At 34.1% G+C, this 14485-nt stretch overlaps 1 protein-coding gene across 1 annotated transcript; it reads right to left on the minus strand.

Annotated features, from left to right (window-relative positions):
- Window positions 1–6380: 6380 nt before the first annotated feature.
- On the minus strand, window positions 6381–8257 carry LOC149565562 (putative pectate lyase 18). Its single transcript, XM_089817157.1, has 4 exons — window positions 7804–8257; window positions 7529–7632; window positions 7287–7419; window positions 6381–7204 (listed from the first exon to the last, which is right to left on the minus strand). The coding sequence occupies exons 1-4, from the start codon at window positions 8161–8163 to the stop codon at window positions 6983–6985; spliced, it is 819 nt and encodes a 272-aa protein (XP_089673283.1). The 5' UTR covers window positions 8164–8257; the 3' UTR covers window positions 6381–6982.
- Between the last annotated feature and the right edge of the window lie 6228 nt (window positions 8258–14485).

Raw genomic sequence — 14485 nt, forward strand, 5'->3', positions numbered from 1 at the left:
CCTTCTTATTTTAATAATGAAAAACTTACAACCTAATCCATCTATTAATGCTTATATGTAGAGGAGAGAATTCAAAAATGCAAAAATGTATAAGAGGTCACCTTTCCAATATTTCAATGAGTTGGCTGTAATTGTCGGTAATGACATTGCTGAAGGGTTCGCATCTACAACACCCCTTGATGCTAAAGAAGGGAACCCTATGAACGATGCATTTAATGTGCTTGATGAGGATGATACCAATTGTGGTACACCTCTTGACAGCCAACCAGATATTGATGAAGAGTTATATCATTCCAATCAGTCGAGTGCAAGTGCTAGAGGGACTCCTCCACCATCATCATCAAGGAGGGGAAAGAGGAAGAAGACATCTTTGGCTGCATCATTGGATGTGATATGCGAAACTCTGAAGGAACTGAAAGATGGCCTCATTAAGCCTCAGATTGTAAAAGTGGATAAATCTGAAGATGATAATATTTTGACTGCTGCATATACTACTCTCAAAGCTGTCCCTGAATTGAGTCGAGCAATTTTTGTGAAAGCACATGATACCTTCGTGCTTCAACATGAAAGAGCCAAAGGGTTCTTGATGATGGATGAGGTGGAGAGAGTGGAGTGGATTGCAATGACATTTGGTACCATTTAGCTATTTCGGCTACTGACTGGATTGCAATGACTTATGCTGCATTATTACTCTATTCAATGGTTTTGCATTAATCTCTAATAGCACTAAACTGAAACTATATTAATCTCACATCACTATATTGGAACTCATTATTGAGCACATTTTTACTATTTAAGTAGTGATCTCTCACATCACTATATTGGAAGTCATTAGTGAGCATATATTTACTATTTTGTTAAACAGATTCTAAACAAATTGTTACAGCATGTATTGGACTGTTTTGCTAAACAGATTTGAACCATGATAAACTATGTATAGGTCAACTATGTATAGATAAAAGCATGATTGCCATGTTTTGCTATTATGATTGGCATTATGATATATACAAGTAATCACATGAGCACATACTGGAATTCATTATTGAGTACATATTGACTATTTTGCTAAACAGATTTGACACAAACAGCCAGACACTGTTACAAAGTTTAGTTGTTCATTTCACTGGTATTGATCTCTCATAGCACCATACTAGAATTTATTAGTGAGCACATATTGACTATTTTGCTAAATAGATTTGAAACAAATAGTTACCACATCTATTGACTATGCTAAGCAGATAGCAGATAGAAATAGAACCATGATAAACTATGTATAGGTCAGCTATGTATAGATAAAAGCTAGTGATATACTTGTAAATTTTATTATTGAGCACATATTGAGCACATATTGATTATGTCTAGATAAAAGCCATGATTTCCATTGATCTATACATAGCTTATGAATTGGCTCTATTTATATGGTATTGCATTCATCTCTCACAACACTATACTAGAACTCATTAGTGGCAAGAAACTGTTACAAAGTTTAGTTGTCCATTTCAGTGGTATTGATCTGTCACAACACTATACTGGAATTCATTAGTGAGCACATATTGACTATTTTGCTAAATAGATTTGAAACAAACAGTATGTATGTACACAGATGTATGTATGTACGTACGTATGTATGTATTATGTGCATATGTATGTACACACATGTATGTACGCATGTATACATACTTGATCTATGCATTGCATTGATCTCTCACAACACTATACTGGAACTCATTACTGAGCACATTTTTACTATTTTGCTAAGCATGTATATATGTATATGTGTATGTATGTATGTACAAACATGTATGTACGTATGCATGTATGTATGTGCATATGTATGTACGTATGTATGTATGTATGTGCATATGTATGTACACACATGTATGTACGTATGTATACAAACTTGATCTATGCATATTTTAGTCATCCATTTTATTGACATGATTGGCATTGGCCAATACGCAGGATAGTTGTTCATTTCATTGGCATTCACACGATTGGCATGTGAAGTCATTCCAGATGGTTAATTAGCTTTGTGTAATGGTATTGCATTGATCTGTCACAACACTATATTGGAAATCATTACTGAGCACATTTTTACTATTTTGCTAAGCATGTATGTATGTATGTGTGTATGTATGTGCATATGTATGTATGTACATGCGTATGTATGTACACATGTATGTACATGTGTATGCATGTATGTATGTGCGTATGTATATATGTCTGTGCATATGTATGTTCACGCATGTATGTATGTATGTATACATACTTGATATATGCATAGTTTAGTCATTCATTTCATTGACATGATTGGCATTGGTCAGTACATAGTTTAGTTGTTCATTTCATTGGCATTCACATGATTGGCATGTGAAATAATTCCAGAGGGTTAGTTGGCTTTGTTTAATGGTATTGCATTGATCTCTCACAACACGTAGTTTATGATCTCCTAAACGTTTGGTATAGTTGTTCATTGCATTGTTAATTAGAGTTATATTTGAACCATACATACGTGGAATACACAAGGAGTGGCAAATGATGAATGCTCAATTGTAGAACTTGAAAGCATATAGAAATGTGATTTGCTAGATGATTGTATAGTTCATGATTCTGTCCTATGTTATATCTATAGTCCTAATTTGCTTGCATATGTTTTTATTTTTTTGTCTTTTTGTCCCTATTTGATTTCCTATGTATGTTCTCATTGATAAGATTATCAAAAGTATTGAGGATTTTTGGTAGATGATTGTAAAGTCATGATTTTGTCCCATGTCATATGTATATTCCTAATTTGCTTGGATATTTTTAAAATTTCTTATTTTTTTTTTCCACAATTTGGTTTCCTATGTACGTGCTTCTTGACAAGATTGTCAACGGTATTGATAAAGTGTCCTTCTCTTGTATTTTTTTATTGCTCTTGATTTGCTAATATTGCAAGACCACACATGCTGATAAAAAATGAGCTATCTGATGATTGTTTACTGTGTTTGTAAATGATCAATATTTTTGATGCCACTCCTTGGTGTATTCCATTAAAAAAAAAATCAAGTTTTAATTTTTCAAGAATGTTTAGTTCATATATGCAGGATTGACCATCTAACAATACAAATAGTAATGGGAAGATTGAGCAGCATGAGAGGGTTGCCGTTGAATGTGGGGCATAAGGGCATACATCGTGGATTTTTCAGTGTTTTCGTATGTAACAGTGTGTTGTCGAATGTGGGGCATAAAGGCATACATCGTGGATTTCTCAGTATTTTTGTGTTTAACGATGTGTTTTCACACCACCATCAAATCATGGATATTGTTCTATCAAGTTAGCAAGTTTTCATATTGTAGTAATTATGTGAAATTCATTATTAGAATTTCATGATGTTAAAATATGATTTATATGATTAATGATTTTCATGATCTTTTTTTTAAAATTGCATGTAAAATCTATGTTGCCAAAATTCCACATTTTTTAAGAGCAATTATTAACAAAGCATCATTTTTCTTGTTAAAGTTATCATCAAATGTTTAATGTATGTGAATGTAAAATGGTATATTTTTTCCTATATAATATTTCACGTAAAATTTTAGTTGCATATTTTGTTGAATAATTAACTAACTTAATAAATTTATTAAAAGGGAGAGATACATAGAGGGGCAGAGAGTGCGGGATAAGAAGGGGGGATGGAGGGAGAGAGGGAGAGAGTGAGAGAGAGAGAGAGGAGCTTGTGTGTTCCTGCATCTGTAGAAAGGTGTCTGTTAATGTGTGTTTTATGACTCACCAAACAGTAGAACGAAATACTGAAATATCTTATCCTCTCTTGAATATATATCTGTCTATGACCTCATCAAGATCTTCAAATGTCTCCTCCCCAATTGAAAGTATTTTCCAAGTCGAAGATAGCTAGCAAAATACTTTTGGTCTTTTCCTCCCTCCACAATATCCTTGTGTGCATAAACTCCATTGAAAATGTTCAGTGTTAGAATCAAGTGAGTAGGGCCTTTCAAGCTTGGACGGATAATACTCTCCCCTGGCTCTTTATCTGTTAGGAACTTAATGGTTTCATTCTCTTGTTCACTTCGTGAAATGGAATCCTCTTCCGCAAAATATGGATCCTTAACCTCCTTATCCTTATCCTATTCACCTTGATAGTTATCATTCTTTAGTGAACTCTCTTTGCAAGTTAACTCAACTAGGTACTTCACTTTTGTCATAGTTTTCACCCAACAGGTAAGGATGCTGTCTTCTGCAATTTTTTCTAAAGGATCTATATCTAGATCATCAGAAAGCTCCTCTTTCAATATTATTCATATCAAGCTTGATTCCAGATCACAAATTATACGATGATTTTGGACTCTGCGGGGACAATTTTTCCCATTAACAGGGTCTCTTCATTTTCTCTAGTCAGCAGATAAAATTCCTCATCCTGGGATGGCTCTTTATATGGCGATCTCAAATCCTGAAATCCATGTAACAATTCACTCTTTATGTCAGCAAGGGTTTCCTGCTTTTTATTGGATGTCCATTGCTCCACACTTCTAGCATATTCATCAATATCAAGGGCATTTAACAGATCAGGATATTTTTTGACATGCTCAACAACCATTTCTTGTGTTTCCTCATCCATATCATCTATATCATGTCCAGCTTCTTCACAATATATGTCCTTAGCCATTTTCTTGGCAAATTCATATGACTTTGGATGAATTCTAGTATCATCCAATGGATCCATAACATGGTTTTCGGATGCTGCTTGTCCATTCCCTCTAACCCTTAAAAAAACCAATAGCATTTATAAAGACAAGTCGCTTCATAGCCTCTACAGTTGGTTGTTGTAACTATTACCTGCTCAACAACTTCATACTTTTCATCTGGAGTAAGGAAATGTTCCAGTGAATGAAGCTTCAATGATAATATTTCTTTGCCAAGACTATATAATGTTGCAACCATGGCCAATGGATTCTGAAGATACCGACCAAGAGCCACAACACGCCTCACAATCCCTCTCTGTGTCGGCAACTAGTCTTAAGAGATGCGAGAATTCTCATATAGTGTAGGCAATAATTCATCTGCATAAACAACATTTATTGTGTCCAATCCTTCTGCCAAATCACGTGGATGAACACAAACACAGGGAGGGATAGAGAGAGGACACAAACACACATATTTAGCGGCTAAGTCACAAGGTTCAAGTTTCAATTCGAGTTCGACAATTATGAAGTTCGGATGAACTTGACAATAAATTCAATTCGACGATAAATTTGTCTTACACAATTTTTCAAAAATATATAATATATATGATCACAATTTCCAACAATGGGACAAAAAATAACTTCGTACAAATGATTGCATGTATGATTATTTTTTACTTTTCTTTGCTAATAAATAGAATTAAAATAAAAAATAATAATCATTTTATTTATTATTGACTAACAAAATAAAACTGTGAATATTCAAGAATAAAAAATAATAATAATGTATTCTAATTATAAATAAATTAAATCATAAATATTAATACTTTACTCATTCTAATCCTTGTGTTTCACTAATTAAATAAGATTAAAAAAATTTACATCAAATTCCAATTCCAATTAGAAAATGAACAACCAAACGCAACAAAAAGATATTCCTAGTCATATTCTGTTCCAATTCCAATTTCTAAATTGGCAACCAAACCCAGAATATGGATTTGAAAATTCATCTTCCGTGTCAACCAAACGGTCCAACTATCTTCCTAAAATACATAACCAGGTTTTCGAAAACCCGGTTATCAGATAACCTGGTTATGAGAAAAATTCATCTTCTCCAACCAAACGGGGCCTAAGTGAACTCGAATATCACTGTGACTGTTCACAATTTGGACCAGTTTGATCAGCATTGACAAAAACACAGTTTAAAACATTTGCACATATGCTTTAGAAAAAGTTTGAAAGGGGATTGACAGATTAACCACAATATATCCTGCTACATTCCATCCCGTGGAACCCTTTGGGTATTTAAATTTTGCAGTCACAGTTGTCGAACTGTCTAGAGTTTTACCTTGAAATCAAAGTTTATGAAACAATATATACATGTCCTTTGCCATGCAAATACAATCTCCTTCATGACCACAATATTTTCTTAAATAAAAATATGATACTTTTATTTAATTTTTAAATTGCATCTATGGATCTATGGATTACATCTATGTAGCGGGTGAGATCAATCTGTAACAAACCCAACAAACCTATCATCTGAACCAAAAAACAATGAAAAAACAATAAAATGCCTGGGTGCGCCCACAAATAAGCATATTTTCCTGCACAATAAGCCCGCAATTGCAGAGATAACTTACATGAAAAGCTTTGCGGAAGGATTTATGCTAACCTGGGTCAGATAATTGTGCTGAAGATAGAACAACTGAGTTGTAGCAGAAAGCAAATTCGTAACAAATTCTTTCGGCAATGCCCTGCTGAAGCGATTGTTGTTGAAATACAGAGTCTGGACGGATGGAAAAATGGGGAAATGGGTACGTTGAACAGATTATAACTGAGATCAATCAAACCTTGATCGGTGAAATGCTGAATGTAAAAGGAAAAAACAAAATAAAGCTTTCAATTGATAGCTACTATGACCATTGCGGAATGAAGACAATGAAATTGTGAAACAGCTACCAAAGAGGAAAGAGGAAAAAACAACGCGACAGCGATGGAGGAGGAGGGCATTTCAAGGAAAGAAATGAAAGGATAAGAATAGAAACATTATTGGGATCGGAATTTGTTGTGAGGGCAAAATTTTTCAGTGAGGCTGACAATTTTCCGGTAGGAATTTGCAAAAACCGGGAGCAAAGCTCCCACATATAAGCCTATTGGCTTAATAACTACCAGCCCTTGGCTATATAGGATCATGCTGTCGGAGAGAGACAGATTCATCATTCGTTGTGTTCCCGCTGGTCAACTATAGAATCGAGGGATTCCTAACAGTTTGTCTATAATGCATGTTTATTTTGGTCTAACAGCGGGAACCTTTTCTGCAGGTGAGAACACCCGAAGTTGCAGTGATTGAGCCCACAATTGACGATGGTCTTGCCGCCACACTCGATGCTTTTGCATAGTTTGAGGATGCTCCTGCTCCTGATGCTCTGAAGAACGCCCCGTTTAACATAAGATCTCCCTCAGATCTCCAATTCCAGTTCTTCCAAGTGGCTTCTGGTGCATCTTCATGCTTTGGCACCTGCATATTCCCCTTACTATAATTACTCTACATCCTTTGTATACTAAAGATTCAAGATACGTGATGTATATAAATCTTTTACCTCCTTCTGGGAGTCAGAGGCTAGGAATCTGTTGCCCTGGCTATTAATGGTGGGGTTCGCACTGCCACCAATTGCATACATTTCCCAATGGGTATAATCATTGTTCACCACATGAAAATACCCATGTCGGCATCTGCATCACAATAACACATTTTTCTAAGGTTTAAGGTTAGATAGCAAACAGGCAGAATAAATCTAGCTTAGTAAGTAGTAGAGAATTCTACAAAAGATTTTATCCAAACCTGGGCATGCGCTGAACAAGCCCTTCTCCAAAGTGGTTGAATGCAACTGTCACTTGCATTTTAACGTCTTCAGTATAGTCGTCACTGTGTCCCAAGAGCATCACCTGCAAAACAACACTAAATGTTCAACTCAAGCAATAGCTTTTGTTATTGATAACTTAATAGTAACCAGCATCAATTCATGATTTATGTCTGATAATGGGCTTTAAGTACCTTATCCTAAGATACTGTAAAGAAAAATGAAGATATGACCAAGGAAATAAGTAGTTAGGCACCTTGTCATGGTGAGTGAAAAAGCTGTTTGATATGTTGATTGCAGTGGACTCTCTAGTGGCGTCGATCAGCCCATCTGTACAGCTTGAAAATGAGCAATGATCTACCCATATTTCGCTTGATCCTAATATGGACATCCCATCTCCATCACTCATACTTCTATAACCGTAATGGGTTGCCGAGCTTCTCACATTTGCATTTCCCGTTGGTTTGCAGTCATGGATATGAATTCCATGAACGATGATGTTGTTCACATAATGTATTGTAATGCAAGCTCCATTCGCTATATGAACGTTGGCTCCTCTACCATCAATAGTCTTATAGCTGTTCATAATAAGCTCCTGCTTTAGCTGAATGACCATATCTCTTTGGAAAATGATCCAGAGTGGCTCAGTTTGAATGACAGCGTGGCGCAGAGTGCCCGGGCGTGGATTAACTGGGTCATCGTCATTGGGATCAGTCACTATATAATATCATTTATAAATCTTTTTTCTAGGAAAATTAAAAGACCATTATAAGGAGTTGATCTAAATGAAAGCTTTAAAATAGTGCCTAACACTTTTCTTATAGACTTATATTTGTGGGTATTCTAATATTTAACTCAATAACATAAAGTTGTACAAGTTCTTTCATGTTCACTATTTATCTATGTATATTAATTTAATGTAATGTAGATATTCTCATTCACTATACTTATTTATCAATTTTCCTATCTAGAATATTATTAGTGTGCTATCATGTCTAATAGAATAAATTTCAAGTGAGCTAGTTAACCTAAACAACACAATTTCTAAAATTTATATAGGGTTCTAGGTCAACAAATGACATGATAAGTGTGTTCACCTCCAAGGAAAAGACTTAAGCTTTTAGTGCTACTTTTATTTGTTCATTCTTTATTTTAAATCTCCTTTTCAAATTTTGTTTCTAATTTCCATTTTCTAATGTATCTATCAAATAAATTTTTTTATTTTTTTATTTTTAAATTACTTTAAGATCTATCTTGATTTTTTATGTGTATTAAGTAGTGTTAAAAGCTACCTTGATCCTAGGATAACTAAAGTAGGAATTAATTGGTTGAACTTGAGAAAAATTGAATTCTTGCTATTACATTTTGGTGAATCCAGACTGAGTACAATTTTATTAAAATTAAAATGTTGTAAATATGTAGTCTTTTAAGAATAAAATATATTATTCTGCAGACCATGATAATAATAGATGGAATTGAGGTAGGACCAAATGGGTCTTCCTATTCTATGGCAAAAACCTCAAGGTACAACCTATCCACTTGGATCCACCTTTTTTATCTTACAACCACAAAAAAATCTTTTCCACAATGAAATGGGATTCTTCTTGAGATTTGTACCTAATTTCTCAAAATCAACACTTGTTCTGGGACCAAAGGGGAATTTCAAGAATTTTTGGTCCTTAAGGTTAGGGATGAAGTTCATCCCTATCCCTAGTCAGGGACATAATGTGTCCCTATCTTGGTTAGCAACATAGTGCCTCCCTAACATGTGATCTACTTTGGGTCCCCTTTCTAGCCCTTGTATCAAGGTTGATCTGAGAAATTATTTTGATTTCCTAATTGGTCAGCAAGAGAAAGCTTATTCCAAATCCTTTATAAGCACATCAAATTGCCTCATTTTTCATCCATAAGAATCTAAGAGCTATTACATCATTCGTATACACATTAAGCATATGTTGTAATGCCCCACTAGGAAACTTGACAAGACTAAGCCTAAATCAACTATGTGGTGCAAGCTTGTTTTGTTTTGTTTTTTTAAAACAATACAGTGTCTAGTAGATTCCCTAACATTTTAACCATTAGATTAATTTCCTTTGAGTATCTTAGTTGGTTAATTTAAAACATATAACCTACTTTAAAGATGCACTCATATCCATGCATTAATAATAACATGATTTACATATTAAATAAGGAACATAGATGCAAAGTGAAACATGACTCTTATTGAATGATTGAAACATAACATCAAGAGATTTTCACAAAGAATTTATCAAGATTATATTTTCAAGAGAGAGATAACAAACCTACCATTTTTCATATTACAAATCCCCATGTGCATTCATTGTTCCTATCTACTCATTCCCTTTACTCTGCTTTCTTCATCAATAATTTCTTATTTACAAGATTACATCAAGTGCAATATAATATGAAACATCTTCATAGTAACATAAGCATTATCCAAGCATCTTCAAGAATAAATCCATTGCTAAGCCACAAACAAGCCTCAAGTTTTTGCCACCCAACCATGTGGACCCTAAAGAAACATCCCCCAAGCTAGGAGACAAAACCATGATCCAAAGGGGCCTAAACTGAAACTAAGGCTTTTAGTCCCAAAAGAAGAAAATAGTAAAGAAAAATGTAAAATCCATAGATCACCAAGGACTACCAAGGAAAAAGAAAGAGTGAATGGTTATAACTTCATCTAGGTGAGTGTCATTGTACCTTCCCAATGTGTTGGGATCAACAACTTGGGCTTAAGGTCATCTTGTTGCACATAACTCCTTTCCCTAAGTACTCCAATGAGGATAGGTACAACCAAGTAATGTTGGGATTTAACCACCTGGATTAGGGACCTATAGTTTCAAGTAGGATGTCCCTTTCTTGAGTACTCCAACAATACCTCCACAATTCTTGTTTAGTGTATATGAAACCCAACCCCAACACAATTTGTTTTATTATTATGTTTTCACTTATTAATTAACTCACAATTGGAGTCATCCTACACAAGGCTCTAACCTCCAACCATAGGATCCCTAGAAGCCATAGTTTCTAGGCCCCAACACCTATGGTGAGTCACTCGCCTAGGGCTTCTACCCTACTCAAACACAGAATATCAAACATGCTTTAAGAACCAAAGGAAAAGTTTACATCCTCAACCAATAATGTGCCTCAAACAATTACATAATAAAATAGGACAAAAAAGAAGTCTAAATGACCAATCGCTAGAAAAAAAACTAGCAAATTGAGCAAAAAATAATAAAATTATGCATATGATCATTATTCTTGTGCATATAAGTATTGTTACTATGCATTTGTAATATATGTGCATATATTCAATAGAGGAGGGCATTTTATCCTTTTAATTATACAAATGCCAATTTAGTGCTTTCACCATGTAGAATAATACATATAAATAATAGACCAGCATTTTCATTTTGGTGGCGCATATGTTAATTTTATTGGTGCATTTATTTAGTAGAGTAGCACATACTCTATTTTGACACATAGGTTAAGTATTTTGGCACATCTACTTAGTTGAAGGGTGCATTTTATTAATATTCAAATAGGTAGATGGCTGACAACATGGTGCAAGAAGAGTTGTGCATTGGCTTGATATAACTATGCATAAATACAGTATACCTACGCATTTATTCCAGAATGCTAAAAAATATTTTAAGGATTCTATGAATTAAATTCCCACAAATTTTCAGCACATGAGGGTTCTATATCATCACCTAGGTTGAATCCTCGAGGATAGGACCTTTATGTACTTCCCATTCAAGGGGATTCAATTCCTAGAAACCTATTCAGACTCAAAGCCCCCACTAAAAATATCATAAGGAAAGAAGAAATCAGCACCCGAAATTTTCCCATCACTATAGATATTTAAACACAAGATCACAAACATATTATACATTCTTGCACACACATATTTATGCCTTGTTTAAACTTCAAATTTTTCATATATAAATTTAGCATGGGAGGAGATGATCATAGCCTACTTGTTTCCTATAGTAGATTGAGGATTTGTTGTTGATACAAATCTTCAAGTCCCTTGATCTCCTAAGTCCTGATAGATCTAGTCCCTCCTACTTCCTTCTAGATTTCCAAGCTATTTTCCTTGTTACATGTCTATATTTCCATAACCAAAGTTTTTACTATAGTTTGGCTTGATATTTATGTATCTTCTTTCTAGGAAGGCCTTATTTTATAGAGATAAATATTGTGGTTGTGAATAGTTGCATTGGTTGCAACAATGATTTTCTAAGGTTTGATTTATTCATTTCCCATATTTGTTTAGTATATCCTAATCGATTTTATTTGCTAAGAGTCATTAGGATTTTAAATCCCAAAGACATCATGTAGTTTATTGGTTGAGTTCTTGTCATCTTGCTTCAAGGGTCAAGGGTTTGAGTGTGATCTTTTTCCATACTTAGTCTACTTTAGATATTTGTTAAGTTTTGAGCTCAAGGGTACAATAAGACGAATGAAGAATTGTGAAGGTAAGCTAGTTTGGATGAGTTTGTAAGACTGGTAGGTTCAAGGTTTGGCTCTCTTAACCTACCTTTTAGCTATTTTATGTATTTTTACTTTATTAATAATTTTTCAATTTTTATTTGTGCAAGGAATTACATCCAATATTGACATACACACAACACTACTATATATATACATATATGTATGTACATAGATATATGTACATACATGTATGTACACACACACACACACATATATCTATATGTATATGTATGCATGTATGTATATGTGTGTGCATATGTATATATATGCACATATATGTATGTGCATATGTATATGTATATGTATGTGTGTGTGTGTGTGTGTGTGTGTGTGTGTGTGTGTGTGTGTGTGTGTTCAAGCATATATGTGTACACCCATATATACTCAGATAGACATATATATTAAGCTAAAATTTACAATGCAGATAAGGTAGCACATCATTTAACCAACAACAACAAAAATTAAATACAAAATCCCAAACATCCTAATTTGGGTAACTAACTCTGATGGGGACATGACCCAAGCACAGAATGGACACAACAGGAAAGGGAAATTTTATTAACATTGTAAATAAGCTAATACATTAAGTACAGAGAAAATAGACTTCAAAACATGCCCTATGGGCTTACAATAGCATAAAATTGGAGATAAATTCTTCTCCCAGTACCTTCTCTCAAACTCCACTCCGAACTGCCTTTTACAATGCCAGAAATGTTCTTAAATAGACCCTGGAGGTTAAGGATTAGGAATACATTCTAGAAAGTTCTAGTTGGCATCCACCGACCAAATAGAAGGCTCTAGAAGTCACATTAGAAGTCGACACAAAATTAGAAGAATCCAAAAATGGTAATCGAACTTTCGGGAGGCATAACTTTTGAACTGTAGCTCCGATTGACGAACCGTTTACATTTTCAAAAAGCTCTCAAAGCGCTCTATAGCCCGATAGACAGCTTTGCACGTCCCCCATTTTTTGGCCCTATTTGAGGTCATTTAATGCCCCTAACCTGACTTTGAAGCCTTCTTAAGAGGTCTCCAAAAATTGAAAAACTGTGATAACTTTCAAACCGTGGGGCCTTTTGACCTGATTCTTTTTCTAGAATGCTCTAAATTACAATTACAATTATCCAACCAATTTACACCTTCTAGTTCACCAAAATGATGGCTCAATTACATACTCCTATTTTTTTGGCATTTACACGTATCCCAAGGTGTTCAAATACTATATCATAGAACACTAATAGTGGAACTGTGAGAGTTGGAACCTTTATTTGACCCAAATGGGTATCCAGAAATGAAAACACATGAAACAAAAACTAAGTCTAAGTACATTTTTTTGGTTGACACAGGATTGCCCTTATACCTCTTAATGCTCCTACATCAAACTCTTCTAATAGGAATTCTAGGCTCAAGATTCCTATGTGGACAATGGTTTCATCTCCAAGTCAATACATATTAAAGAGGCTATTATACCTCTTCCTACACACACCTACATCACCAACCAGTGCATATGTATATCTACACATAATATCATAATATATCTTATAATAGTATAAGCATTTGATGGGTTAGAAGGATTAGAAAACCATAAAATCTATAATCCACATATGGAAGCACATAAAATATATCAAAACAAACATATCTCATGACATATTTATAAGGTAACATCACATCTCATATCACTATTGTAAGAAAAGTCAAATACCTCATAGTAAGTTCCTAATCAAGTTTCTAGGGTTATACTTCATGTGCATTCAATTCTTCAAGCATTCTAGGTATTCAATCAAGTTCTCCATTGAAGATCAAGTATTCAAGCAATTGAAGTAATTCATGAAAGTTATTTCATAGCATTTTCAAAATTCAAGATCTCCCTTCATACCCTTGGGATCCTTTGTCGCATCTTCTACATTCATCTCTCCAAGATCTACACTCATACCTAAGGTGAACTCCAAGCACATTCATTCACAAAGGTTTTGATTTACTTTTTACTCTTTCCTATGGTATTTTAAGTTGAGTCAAGGATATTGGATCAACATATTTGATTGTTTTCTAAATTCAAGAGCATATTCATAGATTTATATTACTTCATGTTAAATCTATTTTGACTATTTGCTAGAATTCTTGGTTTCAATTTCAATTTCAAGGTTAGTTCCTAAACTAGGGTTTAACCAAGGAAAACCCACTATTAAAAAAACAAAAAACCCTTTTTCTTGTAGGCTACATATCTCAAAAATAAAAATAGAGAATACATTTCAATATCCATTTTGCAGAACTTCATATATCCAAAATATGTTTCACGATTGTAGATCTCATAATTTTTGGTCCAAATTTTTAGTTTCAGTAGTTTCTGACAACATATGATAGACCATTTTCAAGTTTGGATGCCTCAAGGTGAGTTTTCTTTCCTTTTTTACTTAGATATA

This window comes from Cupressus sempervirens, chromosome 3, assembly GCF_028749045.1.
Source record: "Cupressus sempervirens isolate cs-2001-9-10 chromosome 3, ASM2874904v1, whole genome shotgun sequence".
NCBI lineage: Eukaryota > Viridiplantae > Streptophyta > Pinopsida > Cupressales > Cupressaceae > Cupressus > Cupressus sempervirens.

Bases quoted from the DNA above. Each gene is read 5' to 3' on its own strand.
- LOC149565562 (XM_089817157.1), bottom strand. From the start codon at position 8,163: ATGGTCATTCAGCTAAAGCAGGAGCTTATTATGAACAGCTATAAGACT. The intron at 7,420-7,528 runs GTTTGGATAAAA...ATTGTGATGCAG, and splicing joins CTTGTTCAGCGCATGCCCAG to ATGCCGACATGGGTATTTTC. The intron at 7,205-7,286 runs GTAAAAGATTTA...GGGAATATGCAG, and splicing joins CCTCTGACTCCCAGAAGGAG to GTGCCAAAGCATGAAGATGC.